The sequence below is a fragment of the Rhinolophus ferrumequinum genome, chromosome 28, assembly GCF_004115265.2.
Source record: "Rhinolophus ferrumequinum isolate MPI-CBG mRhiFer1 chromosome 28, mRhiFer1_v1.p, whole genome shotgun sequence".
Lineage (NCBI taxonomy): Eukaryota > Metazoa > Chordata > Mammalia > Chiroptera > Rhinolophidae > Rhinolophus > Rhinolophus ferrumequinum.
The window spans coordinates 16,464,478-16,488,039 of record NC_046311.1 but is presented as its reverse complement, the minus strand read 5'-3'; the positions used below and the strand labels follow the sequence as shown (position 1 = coordinate 16,488,039).

At 47.8% G+C, this 23,562-nt stretch overlaps 2 protein-coding genes and 1 pseudogene across 2 annotated transcripts in view; 1 reads left to right on the top strand and 2 right to left on the bottom strand.

Moving 5' to 3' along the window:
* CYFIP1 (cytoplasmic FMR1 interacting protein 1) overlaps positions 1 to 11,481 on the top strand; it is a 61,892-nt gene extending 50,411 nt beyond the window's left edge. Inside the window, 7 exon segments of the mRNA XM_033100119.1 lie at positions 466 to 556; positions 2,301 to 2,431; positions 6,816 to 6,888; positions 7,357 to 7,451; positions 8,207 to 8,445; positions 8,806 to 8,953; positions 10,691 to 11,481. Of these exon segments, the coding sequence (XP_032956010.1) occupies positions 466 to 556; positions 2,301 to 2,431; positions 6,816 to 6,888; positions 7,357 to 7,451; positions 8,207 to 8,445; positions 8,806 to 8,953; positions 10,691 to 10,855 (942 nt within the window). The 3' untranslated portion in view covers positions 10,856 to 11,481.
* On the bottom strand, positions 2,459 to 6,795 carry LOC117018860 (etoposide-induced protein 2.4 homolog; annotated as a pseudogene).
* A 481-nt stretch (positions 11,482 to 11,962) lies between the features above and the next one.
* NIPA2 (NIPA magnesium transporter 2) lies at positions 11,963 to 23,012 on the bottom strand. Its single transcript, XM_033100121.1, has 7 exons — positions 22,735 to 23,012; positions 21,949 to 22,087; positions 20,839 to 21,069; positions 19,362 to 19,418; positions 17,999 to 18,089; positions 16,138 to 16,298; positions 11,963 to 14,124 (listed from the first exon to the last, which is right to left on the bottom strand). Exons 3-7 carry the CDS (start codon positions 20,846 to 20,848, stop codon positions 13,493 to 13,495), a joined length of 951 nt encoding a protein of 316 aa, XP_032956012.1. The 5' UTR covers positions 20,849 to 21,069; positions 21,949 to 22,087; positions 22,735 to 23,012; the 3' UTR covers positions 11,963 to 13,492.
* Positions 23,013 to 23,562: the final 550 nt, after the last annotated feature.

The window sequence follows — 23,562 nt, the reverse complement described above, 5'->3', positions numbered from 1 at the left end:
TTGAGGAGTTGGGTCGTGTCACATGGCCATGATCAATCCCCTGCCTGACCCAGGCCTGCTAGGTCCCCCAGGAGGTCTGTGCCCCAAAACATGGTAACTTGGGAGGAGGCAGGCACACGAGGTGACATGGTCCAGTGTTGGAGCTGCACCCATCCATCAGAAGAAAGCAGAACCTGCCCTGGGAGGATGTCCCTCCCCACCCCCAGAGCTCCCTGCCCGCCACTGTCACCTCGGGCCATGTGCGTCTGTCAGAGGGAGTAGTGTTTTAGAACGTGCATTTACTGAGTCCTGCAAAGTCACCCTTTCGGAGGTTGCTTTCTGTGGATGGGATCTCTCTCCCAGCCAGTGAGTCTCAATCCTGCTTGTCACCTGTGTGTTAGCAAGACCCCTCTGCGTTGGCCAGCACCGCCCCCAGCCTCTGGGACAGTGGCGGCCAGTGGCTGACGCAGCCTGTCTGTCCTGCAGCTGCAAGGCACGATCCTGCAGTACGTGAAGACGCTGATGGAGGTGATGCCCAAGGTGTGTCGCCTGCCCCGGCACGAGTACGGCTCTCCTGGTGAGTGGGGCGCCGTGGGCGGGTCAGAATGGGTCTGCCTTCCTGGGTGGCAGGAGGTGGGGAGCCCAGCCAGAGCCGATTGTGTGCAGTGGAACACAACAGCTGGCCTTCAGCTGGGAGCAGGTGTGCATGAAGGTGTGTTGGAGGCCCCGTGTTGGGTGAGGCAGCATCCATGAGTCAGGCCGGCTGAACAGGCACCCAGACCTTGCGGGGCCCTGCTGGGCTTAACGGGACCAGGAGGGCACGCTGGGGCCTCTGCCGAGAGCCCGTGAGGGTGCTGGGTCACGTGGCCTGACGGAAGCTGATTTGATGCTGTCCAAGTAGACAGCATAATGGTCTCAGCAAGTTTGCTCATGAGAGCAGTGTGCTACAGGAACTGCGTCTCTTAAGAGAACCGCCTCTTGCCTCTTATTTGATAATTCTTTCTTGGACAACTGTCTGGTTAGGTGACTTGGGCCCAAACATGGCTCACTGATGAGAAACTGTTCTGATGAGCAGTTGGCCACCAGTGTGGCCAAGCTCCCAAGGGGTGCCCAGCACCCACCAAGAACTGAGGACAGGACGAGGCGACCATTCGGCCACTGTGAAGGGAAATAGCATCGGTGTGGCCTCGCTCAGGAGAATCGTTCCTCGTCAGAAGGGAGACGAGTGATATTGGGACAATAAAACTTGTGCTCACAGCCTGGAGATTGGAGATTTTAAACATAAAGATGAAGCCATTTAGGCCAAATTCAAAGCTGGTCTGGGACAGAGCGGTGGACTGGGGGCCACTTGTCCCATCTGTCACCCAGCTGCCACCCCATGTCAGCACAGACTGGTGGACCCCAGGCCCCCCAGCACCATGTGGAAAGCTCTGTCCCTGGTAGCCCTCTCGCTCATGCGTGCCTGCTGGGGCATGGCGCCCTGAGGGAGTGTTCCGTCTCTGAGAGGGTCTGAGGTCCCGTGGGGGCGATGTTGAGAACGGGGGGGGGGGGGGGCAGACCGTGGCGGGGATGGGACAGCCTCTGAGGCAGGCAGGGCCATGGGCTTCTCACCGACCGTCACTCGGGCCTCACCTGTTGGGATGAAGGGTTTGCAATGTGTGAAACCTCCAGCTTCGTTCTCCTCAGGGTTGTTTGGGCTATTTGAGGTCTTCTGGGTAAACGTCTCAGTTCTGCAGTCAGCTGTGGGTTCTTGACGGGACCTGTGGGTCACAGTGAATTGTAGATCGAGGTAAGGAGTGCTGACGGCCTTCGCGGCCTTCACGCCTTTTGTCTTTTTGGGTCTTATTACAGTGTCCAGGGCCTCCAGAGGACAGTGTGCAGGTGTCACCGCTGACAGTGACGTTGGCTGCAGGCTTTTCGTAGTTGTCCTTTGTCAGATTAAGTACATTCCCTTTTGTGCCTGTGAAGGGATATTAAGCGTTACCAGTTACCTTTCCTGCCCGTGCTGGAGACGACGATGTGGGCTTCGTTTATTCTTTTTTTTTTTAAATTTTTTTTTTATTTTATTTTTTTTATTAATTTATTTTTAATTTATTGGGGTGACAATTGTTAGTAAAATTACATAGATTTCAGGTGTGCAATTCTGTATCACATCATCCATAAATCACACTGTGTGGTGTCTGCTTGGAAGATACATGGTTGACAGGCAGGCTTTGCACTGAGTCCCAGCGCCCAGGTGCTGCACAAACCGCTGGGGGAAGACTCCCCCCGCCCTGCTGTGCCCCGCCCACACCCACCCCGCTGCTCCTCCCCTGCCCCAGGCATCCTGGAGTTCTTCCACCACCAGCTGAAGGACATCGTGGAGTACGCGGAGCTGAAGACGGTGTGCTTCCAGAACCTGCGGGAGGTGGGCAACGCCGTGCTCTTCTGCCTGCTCATCGAGCAGAGCCTGGTGAGTGGCCCGCCGGGGACAGGAGGAGGCCATTTAGAGGGCTCGAGGTATTGGGGTTACTTAATGGGGTGAAGGCAGCAAGTGCCGTAAAGCACCATTTTTTTCGTGACTATTTAGACTGTAATTTGAATTTGTCCCATTTTGCAAAACAAAGACGCAGCGTAGCCCATCATGTGGGCATGTTTTCTTCTTCTGTCGCTGTGGCAGATGGACACTAACGCGTGTGACATGCCTGCGGGAGGCTGTGGAGCACTGCGTATGGCTCGAGCCGTGGAGGAACTGGTGTTCCACTCGGAAGTAGCTGCGTGGCCGCTGTTCCGGACAGCACCACGCCCTGAGAAGTCGCGGGGGCTTCTTCCTGTGCTGCTCTTTAGCCTGCCCTGCCAGCATGTCACTGAGGATTGGTGGCCTTCCTCTGCCTGCCCCTCACGAGTGAGGAGGTGGCATCTTCTTGTGTGGCTTCCTGTGCTGTTCCATGCTCCGTTGGGGGCTGTTGCCCGCAGCTTGGTCATAGAAGTCCTTTGTGCGTCACACACGTTGCAGATGTCTCCGGTGTGTGGCTTGTCTGTTCACTCTGCTGCGGATCTCTGATAAACCGACCCTCCAATTTGAATGTGGTCTTGTTTTCTTACGGTGATTAGGGCTTTTTGTGTCTCAGAGGACCTGCCCTCCTGTCAGTGCACCTTGCAAAGGAGCCGAGCGCACTGTCTGTCCCAGGCCTGGCCCAGATTGGAATTCTGCGGTGTTGCTGTTGTCCTTGGAAATAAGGGGTGATGTTTTCCAGTAGGTCCAGCATCCCTGCCTCTCAGATGGTTGCACCCAAGTCCCCTCGAACCCAGGTGCGGGTCTGACGACTCCAGACACAGCTCTCTTCTTGGTGGTGACTTGTTCTCGCCAAGGAAGCTGGGAATAAAATGTTTTCCAGTCTGTGTAGGCGGCCACTATTACAAGTGGAGATGTTCAGGGTAAATGTGTCCTTTAAATGCTCATAGCACTGGAAAAGTGGGGGCACCAAGCGTATAGGTGCGGCTCCCGGGACCGCCCGGGGCAGCTATGCAGTGGTGGCACCAGGGTGGGGTTCAGTGACCCTAAATGTTGATCTTACTCTGAACCTGTGCGCTGGCTACATGCATCTTCCAGCTTTCTGAAGGATGGTTTCGTTTTGTTTTTTAAATCTTGCTCCCTAAACCCAACCTGAAAATTTTGGTAATGTAATTTTTTTTTAGCTTGTGCGTGTGTGGTTAGTAAACTTTTTGTCTTAGGATAGTTTTAGGTTGCTCTTTTTTGGAGGGTTGCGGGGTGGGGAAACAGCTCATGTTTAATTCCTTGTGACATTTTAAAGTTGTACAAGTGTTTGGACATCAGCCCCCGCTCCTCATATTGAGACTCTTTAAACCCATTAAATCATAGGTGTAATGGGTTTAATAAGTTTACCCTTTCATTTCCTGTTTGCAGCACCCAATATTCTTTTGAAACACCAGACAGACCCGACAGTAGCCAACAGTGAATTTCAGACCCCCAGAGTTGGAAAGCTGAGGTTCTCTGAGCTTTCTGGGTTGCAGCAGCACTTGTCCAAAATTGGCACCTCCCTGTGCTTGAGGAACTTGAAATGGACCAGTGTAAAAAGCTTTTTCCCCTTGAAGGGGAAGAAAATTCACTCCTGAAAACTCAGCAGCTCTGGCTGTGAGGTCTCGCCTCCTGTTCAGGCTTGTTTTTTTTGCAGTGGAGCAAGAGAGACCCAGCTCTGACGTGTTACGAGAAACAAGACAGTGATGGCTCTACAGGGAGTGACCGGGAGCCCCTGTGTACGTCACAGAAAACAGCAGAAACAGCAGGTCCACAAAACACAGCAGCTAGAACACAAGATCCGTTCATCAGGGGGTGGAGGGTAACTGTACAGGGAGGAAAGGGAATCCGCTCAGCCCAGGCCCGGGGCGGCAGATGCTAGAAAAGAGCCACAGAAAACCCTGTGGTCCTTTCCCTCATGGGATTAGAAATGCATATACTGGTGTTGGGAAAACAGCCTTCTGTGCACCAGACGAAAACCCCAGGTCCTTGGAGGGCAGGGCCGTGCAGACTGGTTCTGCCTCCCCTGTGGGAGGGAACACGGGTGGGGCTGGCAGCCTCCTTCCCATCCCACACACCCGCTCTGGGGGGCAGCTGACCCAGTGGCCTGCAGTAGCCGTCGGTGTGGCAGCAGACGCATGCGCTGAAGGGAACTTCCTGCAGAGGCTGAGCTCCTCCAGGCAGACTCAGGTAGACTACCTGTGGAAGAGCCTGCTGCTGAAGAAAACCACCACAGAGAAGAGGCGCAACGGAAAAGGGGCTCTCTGCAGGGCTGTGTGCTTCACTGGCGCTGATGATGGACAAAGGAAAAGGAACGGAGAAGAGACAGCCAGTGGTAACGTCAGAGGGCTCACCGCTGTGGGAAGGCCACAGGCAAACCAAATCCGAATTAGGCCACTTCCTCTCTTGCATTTGACAACTGCTGGCGCACTTCAGTTCCTTTACTGAAGCAGTGATATTCAAAGCAGTGTAGTGAATGAAGGGACATGTCCAGGAGACTACCCAGCCGATCAGCAAGACGGATGGGAAGACTCACAAACACCCCGGATGAGGAAGAGCCTGCAGCACAAGGTCAGAGTCGGCCAGGAGTGATTCTGCTGACACTGGGCGTGGGGAAGGCATCTGCCCTGGCACCTCCAATGCCACATCAGCTGTATCTTGAATCCAGATGGCACCCACAACTTGGCGAAACACAGATGGGGAGCACCAAAAGAGCCCTGAAAAGTGACATGAGGAAGAATTCCAGCCATGACCAAACATCTCTGCAGGGACGGATCACCAATAATTTGATGATCCAGTTACTGACGGAAGCACGGGAATAAGCACGCCGTAAAACAAGGGGAGGCTGAACCAGAATACCCCGCCCTTCCAGGCGCAGCACTGGAAAGTCCTGCTAACAACACGGGGCCCCTTCTGCTCCCGCTCATGCCCCGCTCCATGCTCTGGGCCCACTGCTGGCCCCTTGGCACTGCTCTTCTCTCTTGTGCTGAATTCGAGCATCTGGTTTGGAGATGGTCTAATTCCCCAGATGGAGCCTTTGACTCCCCTGGCAAGGTCCTGGAGTAAGGTTTGGACACTGTCAGCCATCTCTCCAGCACCCGAGCTGCCAATTACACAGAGGAGAGAGGAGCGTCTTAAAAGCTTTCATCATGGAAGGACCTGGCAGCTCCGCCGCCCGGCCCCTCGCCCACCGTGGACCGCTCGGCTCCTCCCACCTGACCACTGCCTGCCACTGGGTGCGTGTGGGGCGCAAGCCGCTGCCCACACTGGGCATGCTCGGGGAGTCTCCTGCTTGTTTGCTTTGAATGCTGGTTTTCATAACCCTTCTCACTCTTTCTGGTTTGGTTTGTGTGCAAAAATTTGAGCTCATAGGCAATGGCACCTGGAGGCAGCCCAGATGGTGAGTCTTGTTGGGCGGCACTGCCGGCTGGCAGCCCCTTACCGCAGGCAGAGCCTCCGTGTGGCCGGGTCCCCAGCTCTCACTCCCGCCCCGCAGCTCTCTTCCGTCGGACAGGAGGTGTGTTGCCTTTTTGTGCCACCGCTTGTTTCAGGATGTGTCAGCACTGCGGCTGTGGTTGGGAGCTCACGCACATCTTGGCCTGCGCCCGGGGAATAGCGGGGGCACGGGCGTAGGGGCCCTTCCCTGGATTTGAGAGCCTGCCTCTGAGAGACACCCTGCTCTTGGGTTCATGGTGGGTTTCTAGGGGCTCTGCAGCATGATATTGGCAGTGAACTCTCTGTGGGACATTTTTCTGAAGAATGAGTATGGTGTAGGCTTTTCCTTCCTGGTTTAAAGGAGTTTGTGATGCAAGAGCCGGAACTGGGTGCTGGACGAGGCCACCGCTCCGCCCGCCTCCCGCGTTGTTTACAGGAAGCCCCCTCCCATCTACGCTGCTGTCTTGTAAACTGGGGGCGGGGGGGCCTGCCATGCCAGTAAATTCTGGAAAACAGGCCACATACAGTGATGGCTTTCCTCGTGTCTGTGTTGAAATTAAATTAACATTAAAACTGAATTAACAACTCAGTTTCTTAGCAGCGTCAGCCCCATTCTGAGTACTTACCAGCCCCCCGTGGTAGTGACTCTCACGGGAGAACGGGGCATGCCCATTGTGCCAGCCTTCTGCTGCTTAGAGTATTTATTATACACCCAATGGAAAGGTAAACAGCTGGCCCTCCAGTAATGTGGGGTGCAGGGCGCTGACCCCGCCCTCAAACAGCACGGATCCCGTGCGGGTCAATCCTGTCGATCGAGGCTCACTGTGCCTGTTTTCAGCACCAGATTTCTGTCCACCAACGCGACCTTCTCTCTTTGTTCTAGTCTTTAGAAGAAGTGTGTGACCTGCTGCACGCAGCCCCTTTCCAGAACATCTTGCCAAGGGTCCATGTGAAAGGTGAGCTGTGTGCGTGCCCACGGGGCCCACACTGCCCTTCGCAGTGCTCACGCGCCATCTGGCACCCACACCTACAGGCCCCTTTGTCTGAGTTCGGTGGCTGCTCCGCCGTCGCGGGGGGTGATTGGTACCGTATCACAGTTGAGTGAATATTGAAAACATGTTTAGGACTGGAGGGTGTGCTCGGGGTAGCAGGGGTTGGGGTGCCGGTCGGCTGGGCTGGAAGTCGTTGCAGCAGGATGCAGAGGGCTCCCTGCTTTTGATGACATTTGGAATTTTCAGTAAGTTTTAAAAAGTGAATATTGAACAGAAAATCGGTTCTGTCGGTTTGAATTAAAATATCAAATGAGCCAGTTCTACAAAAATATGTGTACTGTTAACTTTAAAATCCCGTTTTTTTATAAAATGACAATTTTGCAATCCTTTTTCACAGAAAATACAGATTATAAAATATTTTTTCCACTGCAGAGGGAGAGAGACTTGATGCCAAAATGAAAAGACTAGAATCAAAGTACGCCCCACTGCATCTTGTGCCTCTGATCGAAAGACTGGGGACCCCACAGGTAACGCCTGTTGTGACGCTGCTGCTCGTGAGGGGGCGTTTACGTCTGGCCATGGTGGGGCTGGGCGTGGGCACGGCCGTGGGTGAGGCCGGGCGGGAGGCTTCGTGAGGCGGTGGGCCCCAGGCCCCCGTATCTCAGCGGGGTTCGTAGCAGGACCTCATCACAGGGTGGCTGGCAAGTTGGAACGAGCCAACACGTGCAAAGTGCTCAGGACATCGCCTGGCATGGAAGATGGACATGGTACATGTCACCGGTTTTGTTGTCCATTCCTTCATAAAGAAGGTATTTGCATGATTTGAGGAACACGATGTGGAGTGACAGACGGGACGTGGTGTCAGGGCGGAGCTCTACGTTTCTGTGTCAACTCAGCTCCATCCGCGTTTCTCGTTCTCGGCACTGTCACCACTTTGAACCATGCTGGGGGGGCTTTCCTGCACACTGTTGTAAGTTGTTTGGCAGTGTCCCTGACCTCTGTTCACTAGATGCCACTAGACCCACCCCAAACTGTGACGACCAAAAATGTGTCCACACGTTGTCAGATAGCCTCTGGGGGCAAAGTCGTTCCAGGTTAAGGCCAGCTGTACTCAACAGCTCTCCCTGTCGTGGATTATAGTTAGTCTGTAAGACATACAGGTAATAGCTGACATTCATTTTGTGGGTGCTTATGCGGGAAAACCCTCCTCTGTGAACCGAGATGATTGGAAACCCAAGTGGAACGGGTTGGTCAGTGTTCCAGCGTTCCGTCCTTTCTACAGCAAATTGCGATCGCCAGAGAGGGGGACTTGCTGACAAAGGAGCGTCTGTGCTGTGGCCTGTCCATGTTCGAGGTCATCCTCACCCGGATCCGGACCTTCCTGGACGACCCCATCTGGCGCGGGCCCCTGCCCAGCAATGGGGTCATGCATGTGGACGAGTGTGTCGAGTTCCACAGGCTGTGGAGCGCCATGCAGTTTGTCTACTGCATTCCGGTGGGCACACACGAGTTCACGGTCGAGTAAGTGATGCCCCGTGCGCGGGGAGCGGGCAGCGGGAGCTGCGTTCCCCAGAAAATAGACGAGAGGTTGCTGAGCTGCTTTAAAGCCCCCCAGACGGAGGTCCTCACTTAATGCGTGGCAGCTGGCTCGGGGCGCGGCTTCGGGGCGCCTTCCTGGGCGCTCTTCCCCAGACAGGCCCACAGCTTCCTGAAGTCCTTCCCCAGGGAGGGCCCGCACTCTAGGAACAGGTTAGCAAACAGTCCCAGAGGGACCCACACACAGGGCCATGCCCGGCCGCTCGGCGCTCCCTTCCTGGGGTGGTCACTGCCGTCGAGGTCACGGTTTAGTGACCGCGCGTCTGCTGTCGCTCCTGCTTCCAGGCAGTGCTTCGGCGACGGGCTGCACTGGGCGGGCTGCATGGTCATCGTCCTCCTCGGGCAGCAGCGGCGCTTTGCTGTGTTGGACTTCTGCTACCACCTCCTCCGAGTCCAGAAACATGACGGCAAAGATGAGGTCATCAAAAACGTGGTACGTGTACGCTCTGCAAAAAGCCTCTTTCTGGTTCTCACGGTGTTGTCTGGGAATCCCAGGGACCTGAGGTGCCACCAACTGCAGCTTTCATTTACTCCCCAAATGAATCTAAATGTAATTGGGAAGTAAAGCAGCCTGGCAGTCAGATACTAAGGATCCCATTTTTATTCTCTCCTCCCGTTTCAGGCTCCTCTCGTGGTAAGCAGTGTGATTTTTAGCTGCTTTTTGGATCTTTTTGTCTTTGTCGTTTTATGGATTCTTTGTGATTGAATTCTAGAAAATACTCAGCCATTATCTTTTCAAATATTGTAGTCTTTCTTCCATTCTCTGTATTGTTCTTTGGGGACTGCAAGTAGACATGTGTTAGATTCTGGCCTCCTTACCCTTTGCCCTATAGTATTTAGTTTTTACTGTATCGTTAGTTTTTACTTCTGGTTCTCTAGGTCAGAAGCCCAGGGACAGCCTGGCTCAGCTGAGCCTCTGGGGATGAATCTGCTGCTAGGCTTTTGCAGGGGGTTGGCTGGATGTGGTTCCCTACCCTTGGAGGACTGGCGTCCCCATCTCGTTCCAGGCTCTTTAGCCCACATCCCTTCTCATGCTTTCCACAGGGCCCTCCAGCCGAGCCAGGTCAGGTCCCTCTCACACTTTTCTTTCAGCCATCCTTTCTGCCACATCTCTCTGCCTCCAGCTGGAGGACGTTCTCTGCTCATGGCTGTTAGTGTGTCCAGGGCGCTCCCTATTCTAAAGGACATTTGTGAAGTCTCTCTTGCTGTGGAAGGTCACATGTTCACAGGATCCAGGGAACATCTGGAGGGGGGACAGCTCTGCCTCCCACACATCCAGGGCCTTGCCTGTCTGGGCTACATGCAGAGTACTTTCTTAAGTAATTCGCTTCCGCTCTGTCTTCAAAAATCTTGTTCTAAAAGTTCAGTTTGGCTCTTCAGATCTTGGTGGTAATTGATAATTGTTATCTTTTTCACTGAATGTTGGCCATTTTTTATTTCTTCACACAATTCACATATTTTATTGTACGTCTTTTACTTCTAGCGTCTGAGGCCTCCAGGGTATTAAAGCTGACATACTCCCTGGGTGTCGGATGCTTTCTGTGCCAGGTCTTGTCTGACTAAACTCCATTGGGCCTGCTTTTCTCCCCAGGTTTCCACTGGCTTCTCTCCAGGGGCTGTTACCACCTTGGTACCACTGTACCCTAATTAGGGTCCTGGCTTCCCGGGGAGTGTCCAGGTGTCTTAGAGCTTAGGCCGTCTCCTCGTCCCATTGCTGCTGGTGGCCTCTGTCCCTGAGAAGTCTTGCTTTACCTCCTTCCTGTATGGGCACAAACAGCAGTGCTTTTCAAGTGTGTCCTGTGTGCTTTCCTGATCCAGTTCTGATGCAATAGGAGGACACTGTGTGTCGAAGCATCCTGTCCACTGTGCTGGGATTCTGAAACGTGTATTCCATTAGATCACTGGTGTTTCCCCACTGACCGTATTACCTAGACTTTTCAAGTCCCAGCTTTTAGCACACCTTAGGTTCTTAATACCTGTTCGTTGAATAGGCTTGTAAGTTGTACAAATGAGAAAGTTTAGTTAATAGCATGAAACCAGCAGAGGAATATTTAAATGCAAAATATATTAATTGTTCTAACAGTTGCATTAAAAAGATGGTATGTATAGCAATCGTTTGCTATAGTTTTTCTGAGAAAATGTGAAAATCCTGACATTTTAACTGTTGCAGCCTTTGAAGAAGATGGTAGAGAGAATTCGTAAGTTCCAGATTCTAAATGACGAGATAATCACCATCTTGGACAAGTACCTGAAGTCAGGTGACGGCGAGAGCACGCCTGTGGAGCACGTCCGCTGCTTCCAGCCCCCGATCCACCAGTCCCTGGCCAGCAGCTGAGGGGTGCAGGTCACCTGTGTTTGAAGTCCCAGTACTGACCGCGTTTCCTAACTATAGGGCATGCTTTTCTTTTCATAAACAATCAGTGAGATTTTCAGGGGTTATTTTTCAGTATCTCTGTGCCTGTTAAAGCGGGTGCTTTTCAATCTAAACATTTTATAAAATTGACTTATTTTTCTAGACTAAAATGGTATATGCTTTTGGTAACTAGAAAGTGTGAGACTACTGGCTGCTGATTGTTGCCAACATGTTCTTACAAAGTCATTTTCCATTTTTCTATGGAATATTCCAACAGCTATGTCAAAGCTATGTCCATTTAACCCTTAGCAAAGGGTCAGTAATGTTTAGGGGAAAATTTAAGAACTTAAGCAAGAAAGTTAATACCAGGTAATTGTAATGAAATCCGTTACCATTTAGAATTAAACTTAATGATTGTTTAGCTTTTGTTTAGGGGTTTTTCTAAAGGTCCTTTTTATGAATTCTAAGTCTTCGTTCCCTTCCCTTTTTTGTGTCAGTGTTTCAGAATTTAGTGAACTTGATTCCTATTTCTACTAAATGCCATTGTAACAAAATCTAATTTGTGAGGGATGATTTAAAAGTTACAGAAATAAAACTAATGAAACCTAGTTGTGCTCACTCACTGGGACCCTGTGTGCCCTGGCTCAGACAAGGTGCTGCGTCTGCTTACCCATGTTCACAGACTGCACCCAGCAGGTCTGCGTCTCGGCCACCTGAAGCCTTGGAGAAGGGACAAGGCCACGTTAGGGAGTAACTTCCATGTGGCTTGGGAAACGAAACACTGAAGTCCAGCAGCATGACACGCTACCGAAAATAAAGTGGGAACTGTTTGTTCCACTGTACTGTTCTACCCTGAGTAACGTGAACTGGAGCTGTTCTTTACAGTTACCCAGAACTGTTGCTTTTGTAAAGTGAACCAACAACCCTGGGACCAGAACTCGGCTACCAATAAGGGGGTATCTGCTCTCACCCGATACTGAAAAGTACAGAGTATGATGAAAAAATACTGTCATGACTCAAAGTAACTCACATGACTTAATTACAAACCAAATAATATACAGTAGATACTCATGTACCAGACAAAGGCTGTAAGATGTTAAATAATTAAGAATTTATTATTAACCTCTGCATTCTCAATGAGGGCAATATCCCACCCAAAGGGGTGAGAATTGGTTCTCACTCTATTATGTACAAAGGACACATATACAGAACATAAACAAATATACAGTGTATCTGTGGTATTAAAATTATATGGGGGAGGCCGGTAGGAAAAAAAAAAGTCTGAAGAGGCTCCCTACAGGGTAATAAAATGTCGGGAAAGGGGGAGTTACTTCATGAAACTTGGAGACGGACAAGTCTTCCCTGATAAATGGAGAGCTTGTGGGGTGTCGGCGCCATCACCACCGGACAGTCTCACACCTGCACCCCCACCCTGGACAGTGGGGTGCCAGTGGTGGCTGGTTACACAGCAGTCAACCTGTGACCCCGGGCAGGAGCAGCAGAGTGGGCACAAGCCTGTGTCCTCCCTTTCCCCGAGTGGACACTGTCACCTTTTTTTAAGGCCAATTAATTGCTACGATGACAGGTTCTGAAGCTGGAGGGAATTCATTATACTATTCCACATTTTTTGCATATGTTTGAAATTTTCCGTAAACATTTTTCATTGATGTTTTTAAAAGACTGAACTATATAGTGGTTCAAACAAACTCTCAAGCAAAGTAAAATACTTAGTACAAAGAAACCAGATTTTACAAACATCTTAAGTTTGTCCTAAGCATTCAGACTTAGAACTTCATTTCAATTTGTCTTGTAACAGGAGCTAAATTAAAAAATTTCCTCTAGTCTTCTGATTTTATTTCCCAGAGTTGTTAGAAGATCCAAATGACAATAAAACTCATTATGAAAATACACTGAAAAGCACAAGAGCTGATGTAAAATGGTAATCTTCCGGGTACAAGGGATTAAACTGAAGCATAAAACCGGCCTGGCCGCCCGACAGGCGCAGGATGTGCTGGTTTCACAGAGGGCCACGTACAAAGGCCGTCAAATGTACGCAGTCACAAGTCACAGCCTGAGAACCATTTCTGAGCGGTGATTTCATACCCTTTGTTTTGTAAATTAGCTTCCTTCGTGTAATAACTTAGGATTCTCTTCAACATTTCAAAATTAAAGTAATTAATCAAACAGGAGTCATTTTTGTATGTAAGGTAAATCACAGGATAATGTATTGGGATGACTTTGTTCTTTTCCAAATCAAAAAGCCTTAAAATGGTCAGGGACTGATGGAGTCGGGATGACAAACGTACATTTCAGACTTTCACCATCAATGAAAAAATAAAGCATTTTCATATACCTAAAACTGTCATTAGTGCATTTAGATTTTGGTGAAGGAAAACTTTAAACACTGCTACAATAAATGTTAACAAAAATTGGCCAGGTTCTGAGGTCATTTTAGTGAGCTACCATCATTTAAATGTAAGAAAAGTAACTTCTTGGTCCAACTTTACAAAAGATTGTCTCTAGAGAACATTATTTGAAAAGAGTGCTTTTTCAGACACATTGTGATACTCAAATTCACTTACTAACAACAATTATAGATTTACCTTTGAATTACTTTTCTTAAAAAGCTGTCAGACTTCCATTTCTTCGGGAGATATTTTCACCAGTGTGCTGTTCAATGCCACAGCTTACACTTTCTTCATTACTAAGAACCTCATACATACTGGTGAGATTGCCATTCATTGCTCTTTCATCTTTTCGAAACGACAGAGGCAGACTTGCCAGACTAAAGCTGACGTCTTTGAAGGCATGCAACAAGAATATCCCCACAATGATTGTAAAGAAGCCACTCAGAGTACCGATGATGTCATCCACAGGCATGTCTTGCCACTCCTTAAAGAGAATCGCTGAGCACGTTAAAACGGATGTTGTAAAGAAGACGTAATATATCGGAGTCACGATGGAAGTATTGAATATGTCCAGCGCCCGGTTCAGGTAGTTAATCTGCGTGCTCACGCAGACCACGAGGCCCAGCAGCAGGCCCCAAGCCAGGGGCTGGCGCAGCATAGGCTTGCCGGCAAACAACTCCTTCAGAGCAATGCCCAGGCCCTTCACGCAGGAGACCGACAACGCCCCAATCACAGAGCAGACTGTTATGTACACGAGGATGTTTGTCTGTCCGTGGCGAGGTCCCACCACGAAGATTAGTATCAAGGACACAATGACGACGAGGGTCGCAAAGACCACAAAAGCTGCAGGAGGCCAAGACAAGCTGTATTTAGTCAAACGTTTGAATAGTGAAAGAAAACAATCCAAAACAAACTTTCAACTCAAAAGGAAGGAGAAGAACAGTGTGGCCCTAAAATAGCAATGGGCCTTTGGCCGCCCAGCAGGAACTCACGTGCTCACATCGGCCATGCCGTGCGCTCTGGAGACCGGATGTGCTTCACACTCAGCAACTGGGAAACCATCACCAAAGGCGGCCCTCAGCCGTCCATTCTAGAAACACCATGCTACTTCCCACCCACTGGAGTGGGGTAAATAAGGACAGGCGCAACTGGAAACTAGTGCACAGACATCATGAGGTGACCCTGAACGCTCAACAACTGATAGATGCTAAGAACAAACAGGAGTTAGAAATCAAGTTTGTTCCAAGAGGAGTAAGCTTTTAAAATATTTTCCCTGCTGGAATAAAGAATAAGTCAAAAAGAACTTGAAAAGTACTGTCAGGGTTCTAGCTGAACATGGAGACTTGACCCCAGCATGACGACAGCTCATGACTGCGTGGCAGGGAGCAGGGACATCTCGGCCATCTGCACGGATTCCCTTTAACCCTCACAGCTACCGGACAGCCACAGAGACACTGTCCTCTGCAAACTGAGGCATGCAAGTCCCGTGCATTTACTCTGATATATAGTCACAAGAATTTTAGAGATCAGGAGAGGACAGCAACAACAGTATGGAAGCCAGAAAGCAGAGGATTAATTGATAGAGCAGAGCCAAGAAAGCCGATTACCCAATCAGCAGTGATTAGAAAGTGACTCAGTGTGCAACACAAAGTACCTCTGGAAGTGGGGTAAAGAGGAGACACTGAAGAAGCAATGAGATCCCCAGATTCAAGCTGCAGGACACTGGGCCAGCTGAGTGTGGGCAGTGGACTGAAGAGCTGCAGCATGTGTCTGTGACGTTTAGCGACCCCCCACCCACTCAGCTCCCAGGATGCCAGCCGGCAGGCAGGAGAGCGCCGGGGATCCGACCAGCCTGCCTTTCAGAAAGCAGCGGGGGATCGGTAAGACAGGCACCAAACCAACAAAAAAAAGTGAAGCCCCTGCTCCATGTAGGCTGAGGAACACTTAAAAACAGATACACGAGCACCCCACAAAAACTAAAACGACCACCGATATCCTGAGAGACACAAAGATGAAATACCAGCGCAATCGAAGCAGCCAGAACTCAAAGGGCTAAAATCTGAAACAGGAAGCACCCTGAAGTGAGGCCAACAGTCCTCTCTGCTTTTTCCCTCGGGGCCACTGCCAATTCTAGAGCAGGGAGCAAAGACCAGCAGAAAGCGGTGACCTGGGGCGTGTGCAAGTTTCAGTAAATGAGTTAGACGTGGTGGGCGCACACGCTGAGGTCAGAGGAGCCACGTGGACAGCATGGTGAGGCCGCCAGGACGAGCAGGCACCTGCAGTCCTGGGTGCTGAGACAGACCCGGGTGTTCTCAGCTCAGAGGTACAAGGTCCAAATAAACACCCCAGGCTATCACCTGAGAGCCCGCAGGTCTATGACCAAGAATAAAGGCAAAATGGAAAGGAAGTAGCCCTGACAAAGCCTGGAACAGCCCTTGAGGTGGGAGGTGATCTCTTGCACTGTTCTCTGCCTGCCAGAAGAAATTTACATTCACTCAAAACCTCTGCTCTTGGTAATCTTCTGTGGCCAGCATCGATCGAAACTGCCAAAAGACAAAATTAAATGACTAAAAACAAAAGGGAAAACATAAAAATAGGCCCATGAATAATCCTGATACTGAAATTCATACCAAGACTTGAATATGACTCGGGCTCCTGGGGATGTGCTGCATAGCAGCAGGCACGTGCCTGACACTGGCCTGGCCCTCGGCCACCGCGGGAGCAATCCACTGCTCTACTTCACAGTAGGCCACTAGAGCCACCTGCCTCTTTACATGCACACAGGTTCTGATCAAAGTAAACGCAGGATGGAAGAGGAAACTGCTGGAAGACTAGGGAAGCCTTTCATCTTCTCACCTGGATCCCCAAGCTTGTGCGACATTTCATTCAAGGTCTCGATCTCCTCCTCCTTTGGCGCATGGATGACCATAACGGTAGATCCTAGAACACTCAGCAAACATCCAATCTTCCCGTGAAGATTAAGTCTTTCACTTAGAAAGTATGAAGAAAGAATGGCACTAAGATGGGGAGGAAATGGGGAGAAGATTAATCAGCTACTCTTCTCATTTTCAAATATCGACATAACTCAGATTTTAAATTACTGAACTCAAACTAAAACACTGAGCTTGTAAGATTCTGGTTTTCAGTCAAAGTGAAGAAAATGTATCCAATCATAAAATGAAAGCTTCTAGGGAACCCCCTCCTTCATCATACACTAAACCAGAAGAGTTACCATCTTTCTACTGTAGGAAATCAATATGGAATTTACAATAAATGGAGCTATGGTACAAATTTATATCCTAAGTAAGAGTCTATGTCCAAAACCAATGCTTAAAAACCTCAACTAATTTATCCCTACTGGTCAATGCATCCTTCTTACGTGTTCATTTAATTGTATACAATTTGCCTATTAAATTTTCAAGTTTTAATACTTTATAGTTAGTTATATCCAAATATAAAAAATATAGTATAAATATTTTTAAAAAGCTATTACTATCACTCTGCAATATTATAATAAAGGTTTTGTTAAAAAAAAATACAGGGCCGGCCCGGTGGCTCAGGTAGTTAGAGCTCCGTGCTCCTAATTCCGAAGGCTGCCGGTTCGATTCCCACATGGGCCAGTGGGCTCTCAACCACAAGCTTGCTGGTTGGACTCCTGCAAGGGATCCCGGTGGGCTTTGTCCCCTGCAACTAGCAAGGGCAAATGGACCTGGAGCTGAGCTGTGCCCTCCACAACTAAGACTGAAGGGACAACAACCTGACTTGGAAAAAAGTCCTGGAAGTACACACTGTTCCCCCAATAAAGTCCTGTTCTCCTTCCCCAATAAAATTAAAAAAAAAAAAAAAAAAAAAAAAAAAAACAGTATAAACCTAAGTATAATGGTGTAATATACAGAAAATTAAGGACAAAAGACATGTACTGTAATGTATCTTTATATATTATATAGTATCTTGAAAAATTACATAATTTACATGTAATACTGATTTATATAAAATTTATATATATATAAATCAAATATATGTGTGTATATACATATACATATATACACACTCACACACACACAAAAATCTCAACTAACATATATTTATCAGTCAGCTTTGGGACTAGTAAACAAAATCTAGATTTCAGTATGGGCAGAGCTGTTTGGACTAATCAGTAAAATAACGAGCAGGGCACATCTGACTACTGGCCAGTAGGGTTTCTGGGTGGAATTCCCGCCCGTTCTTGGGAAATCAGGAAAATCGGCTCCTTGAACCTAGGTGGTTGGTTGTATCGGCTGTCACTTCACTCTCCACGATTCATTGTGGAGAACAGGAAACAGTTTGTATCTCGGGATTCGGGAATGGGAAAGCAAAAAAAATTCCTGAGAACCCTACTGGCCAGTAGTCAGAGGCACGTGACCTAGCCCCAGTCAGTGATTTTCTGTCATGGGCACAGAAATCTATCATTACCAATGCACATGTCATATGATAAACGTTGTGACAAGTGCAACTTGGAGTTTTAAAAGACTGCAATCAAAGTGAAACTAGTACTGGCTCTGACTACAAGACAAGGCATTTTCTCCGCCACAAGTTCACCGCCAGCCAGCGCACAGAGGTAACATTCTCAAGGATGTTTACATGTGGCTTACGCTGAACATGGGGAATCACATGGTACTGAGTAGTTCCCGGCCCCAAAGGCGGCGGCTGTTTGACACGTGGAGCGCAGGGTCCTTACCTTACTAGGACGCTGAGAGCTCCCAGCGGAGTCACTAGGGTGGCTGGTGCAAAGGCATATGCAGCAAAATTGGCCACCTCACCCGCTCCCACTTGGAGATGGACAACAAAAGAAAATGCTCAGAACATTAAATGCCTGCATTTTATTTACATATATATTTTTATATGCTACTTCAACTGTATTTAGTAATTTTCATATTTCCTCCCATCTACTCATAAGGGTTCTCTTACAAATTATCAACATTAGAACAAAGTCCAAACCAATCGGAAACAATACAAATCTATACTTTTAATTGAAGGGTTCTAATTTATACTTACATCTAAGCTTTCTAAATAAAAAATCTTAATAGATATTTATATCCTGTGACAATAAACACAAACCAGTTAAAAGCAGCTAAAACTGATGTGAAAGCACTTCTCCCGTGTCTTTTTCACTGGCTTTTTTAAAACTCAACTCTTATATTCAAAAGATATCCTTAAGTACCTACTACGTGCCAGATGCCTTCCTAGGATCAGGAGACACAGCAGCGGAACAAAGGTAAGACAGGGCTCCCCTAAAACGCACACTGGTGAGGGCAAAGACCAAATGCACGGCAAGTTTCCTCCTAAAACGTAAAGCAACCTGTCCTTCACTTTACACCCCTGCCCTTCTTTACTCCTCGTGAATGTCAGCATTTATCACTAAGATACACACTTTGTTCATCTTGTTTATTGTCTTCCTTCTAGAACGTTAAGTCTCATGTAGGTAAGGATTTTTGTTTTTGTTTGTTTGACTAATGTATCTCCAGTACCTAGAACAATCGGCATACAAAAGATAGTATTTGCTGACTGAATAGTCAAATCAGCCTCCTTGTTATTTCAGCTGCTCTTAAACTTAGAAAGAACATTTACATAATTCAGACACGAATACTCTGAAGGACTGGTGTCTTAGGATCATTTTTCCTGTGTACCTTTTAAAGGCAATCATCCAAGTAAGCATGGATAGTCTTAACAAATGCTTACTTCCTCTCCAATGAGGAATGAAACCAATGGAGGAGGAGGAGGAACTGAAAACAGGATGTTTTCTATCATCTTTCACTCTCAAAATTACCTTCTCAAACCGAGCAGAATTTAAAACAACAAAGTCTGTAAGACATGTTTTAATCATATAAGTAAAAATTCTTCCCATTCAAATTAAATAAGCTATTAAACTGCTAAATTACTTTTACAGGCTTAAACTTGACATATTTTGAGTTTTGTTCATTAAAAAATAGGATGTATTTAAAAAAAAATGATGTATTTAAACTTTTAAAATTTGCTAATAGTATATAAAAATACTTCAATATACAACTATAATACTTTCTTGACGTGCTGTGCATACGTACTTGATAGCAGTCCAGCCCACCACAACCATTCTTTAAGGTATGCATGGCCACCTTGACCTGTGAAGGAAAACAGATTTCACTTCTTTGGAAGATAATCAGGCTCTTATAAATTTATGACAACTATCAGTAATGACAGATTTTAAAATATCTCATTTGTTGATTATTACTACTCTGAATAAAGGTTTCATCATGATTTTCTAAGGGGGTTTCTTCGAGAATATTTTTATGATTATATAAGAAAAAGAAGATATGAGGATCACGAGACTGTTAAAAATGTTTAGGTTTGTAGTGTTGAATGAAGGAATTAAATCAATCCTTAAATATTCAGTTTATACTTCATTCTTTTGTGAACTCAGCTTTAATAAACAAAGAAAAGGAACCAACAAGAAGTAGCCCGACTTCAAATGAATTAGTCTGAAAGCTGATAAGCCACGAGGTGTGGGCAAGGCCCACTTTTGAGGTAGTAACCTTGGAGAAAGGGGTCCTATATTGACCCCTAATGAAAAGACTGAGCACTGCTCATTGTCTGGAGTGGCCAGGATACACAACCTGCTTTTTGACATGACTTTCCTCCCAACCAAACTAACAAAATCAAGCAACTGGAATTAATGCCATTGTCCAAAAGACAAAACCAGTGCAAACAAACCCTCTGCCACCATGGACAAACATACCCACCATGGACAGCGAGAGTACGTGCCTTGGGGCCAAGAGTGAGGAATAAATAAATGCACTTGTTTGAGCAATATCTGCCGATACTTCTTCCTGTCCACTAAACTCTAACAGAGGCTACTGTTTGAAGATGGTTTCATTAGGTTTAGCCACAGACATGGACAAAAGAAAGGGGAGGTGATAACCAGATCTAGAACAAGCAAAGGATGAATGATGGAAAATTGACCAGAATGCAACATGCTGGGAGCTGTTGTGAACGCACCACACAACATCAGAGTAGGGTCCACTAAAATCAAGTACACCCAGGGCCTCCTGACGTGTCAGCAGTTTCTAGGGAGCAACTGGGACCATCCTACAGAAGTTCACCGAACTGTGGACGCATCAACCCAGATAAGCCTCCTTTCCTTTCTGCCTTTAAGATCATCAGGAAAAATGGCTAAGGTGAAAGTCAAATTCCTACTCTTACGGACCAAGGACTCTAGCCTCCAATAAGCTTCTGCCTCTTTTCGTAGACCCTTACTTCCTTTTCCGTAGACATATCAAAACTTAAAGACAAGGCTGGCTGCTAACTGGGCATCAGTCCCTGCTCCCACTTCGGTACTAACTGTGGGAGTGAGTAGTTAACTCACTTTGACATCTTCTCATTACAAAACTGATGTTCGATTCTCTAGAAACATTTATAACTCTTGCACAATTCCAAATTCTGAATACACTCACTAGGAATGAAGATGTGGTCTTCTAAAGCCAAAGAACCTGAGCACATAAGCACACACTTGATGGCATTTCAGTCACATTCGGCACAACCTACCTGCTCTCATGGAGCCTTTCCTGGCAAGTCGCAGAAGGCCTTTTTTTTCAAAATGAAACTGCCTCCAATGAAAATGCTGGAGCTCATAGCCAATCCTAGACCAATATAAAAGTCATATTTTCCACGTCCTTGGCTCATTTCGTTTGTTACTTAAGAAGTCCCCGTGAATCACATTGACCACACGACAGAGAAACTGCCGGTGCTGGAGGCAGGATGATACAGTCTTCAAACCTAAACAATGAAAAACAAAACGAGATTTCACAGAAGGATCTTCACAGCTCATAAGCAATTCAAAGTTTGACTCCATTTCCCTCTTCATAAAGGAATATTTTCTTTACTACTATTGAAAATAAATATTTACTGTTTATATTTAGCACTAATCTAATTACATTTCTTCCAATTATGGCCAAAAATGGCACCATAATATAAAACTGTACTTAAAAACCTGTGGATTGAGGGGCTTCTATTTTAACTAGGTTGGTTAGGAGGCCATGTGGAGAAGTAACATTGAGCAAAGGCTTGAAAGAGATGGGAAAGTAACAAAGCAGAGAAAAGTGCAAGTGCAAAGGCACTGAGGTCTGAGCAGGCATGCAGTTTTCTAAGAAAATAAAGGCCACTGTGGATCACACTGAGTAAACAAGGGTAGGTAGGTACCACAGCAGGGTATTTTTCTACAATAGAAATATCCTGAAAACTCCCGTGACTCTTTTTTATTATTATTTCTCTCTACTAGAAACCACTACCACTTACTGTACACCCATGGGAGCTCTGTTCTGGGTGATACATTATTTCTAACCCACACATTGAGAATAAAATATCATTACTCCCACCTTACAGCTAAATAAACCAAATCTAGAGGTTAAGTTGTACGCAGAAGACCACAAAATTGCAACCTGAAATGGAACTTAATGTCCACTGGCCTCTACCCCTGAACTGTCCATTCAACAAAACTTGAAGAGTTCTTAGTCTTTACTTCTGCTTAGTTTCCACAGCTATAATTTTTTCCAATCTCTCATCTGGCTAATTATTTTTAAAAGCATAAATACTACAGAACCTAAAACAGCAACCCTAATTTAGCAGTATTAGTTATTAATTAAACATTTAACTTACATGTAAGTTTAATAACATGTTGTCTCTTATGAAAAAAAAGGCTGGAAGAGGTAGAGATGACTTATTCACTCTCATTTCCTCGTAAATAATACCCTTTATTGTCATTTAAACTTTTAAACCCTGGCAGAGTAGCTGCGGCCTGGAAAGAAGAAAATACCAAAGTAGGAAAAAAGACTGAATAGTTACTAAATACGTTTTAAAATTTGGTGACTAGCCTCCATGAAACCAAGATCTCTGTTCTCTCGTATTTCCTCTTATTAAAAAAAAGGTACTAAATGGGCACATGGCAGAGAATTTCCAGAAACAGAACTAAGACGTGGTCTTGTATTAAACGAATTGAAAATTCTAGTAAAGACGTTAAAGAGACACAACCACAAAACTAAATGTATATTGAGTTTTGTACAGTTGTATGCAGCGGGAAAGGATTCAGTGACTTGATAAAAGTTAGTAAATTAAAACAGCAGACTTCTAAGGCTTGTTCAATTGGCAGTTAATACATCTCCACTGAGACAATCTTCTAAAACTCTCTTATTTTAATGAACTTAATGAACACACGCCCCGGACGGGGCCACGTCAGGTTTCCGTGGGACTTAATGACAACCAGTTGACGGTGGGATTTCCCGATGCAGGTGACGAAGAAAACCGCTTCCATCACAGAACACGCACGGGGTCCCAGGGCAAAGAAAGGCGCCATGAGGGCGCGTCCCAACCCGAGCGGAGCAGGGTGGCCCGCGACGAGCCTCCCCGCGCTCGCTGTAAGGGAGGAAGGCCGGCGACCTCACTTACCGCGCTGGCGGTCCGGCTCCGGTCACTTCCGCTCACGCCCTCACACAGGCCGCAGGGCCGCTCCCTCCTGCGCTCGCGCGGCCAGCGCCTTCGTCGCCGTCCAGTGGGAAGTGAGAGCATCCGGGGCTGCACCCGCGTGCGCCGTCTCCTCCATGGGGAGCTCCGAGGGGAACTCGGCCCAGAAGACCTCCGGACCCTGCGGCCGCAGGGAGCGACGACCGCCGCCGAGGGGAGCCTGAGCGCGGCCGAGTGACGCAAGAGGCGGCGCGCGCACGCTCAGTGCGGCGCGCACGGGTCCGGTCCCCGGGGCGTGGTCGGGCCGACTTCCGGGTTCTTTACCCGGCGAGGGCGAGGGGGGTGGGGGGGGCGAGGGGGTGGGGGGGGGCGAGGGGGGGGGGGGGGCGAGGGGGTGGGGGGGGCGAGGGGGCGGGGGGGCGAGGGGGTGGGGGGGGCGGGAGGGGCCGGCTAGATCGGGGACAGGAGGCCGGGGCGTGTCGGGGACCACGAGGGGAGGGACCAAGTGCTGTGGGCGGGGCGAGGCTCGGGGTTAACTATGAATCCTGGCATAGACGCGTTCTTTGGGCGAGTTTGTGGTTTGGAAGGGCGTCTCGCAACACTTGGATTTATTTACTTTTCGTGAGATACGTGGGAAACCCACAGTTAGGCAATCCCGCTTTGGCTCCTCCTACGAAATCATTTTGGGTGAAAATCTTTCAGAAATGAATTACATACTTATTGAACCAGAAAATGCAAATATAATTTGCTCTTTGCAGAGTGTAATCCCATTGAGCTGTTATGTTCTGGACTCCTGACAACTCTGGTTTTGGG

Coding starts and splice junctions, on each gene's coding strand:
- NIPA2 (XM_033100121.1), bottom strand. Junction 18,090..19,361: donor GTGGGCTGGACTGCTATCAA/GTACGTATGCAC, acceptor TCCATCTCCAAG/TGGGAGCGGGTGAGGTGGCC. Junction 14,125..16,137: donor GCACAAGCTTGGGGATCCAG/GTGAGAAGATGA, acceptor GGCCTCCTGCAG/CTTTTGTGGTCTTTGCGACC.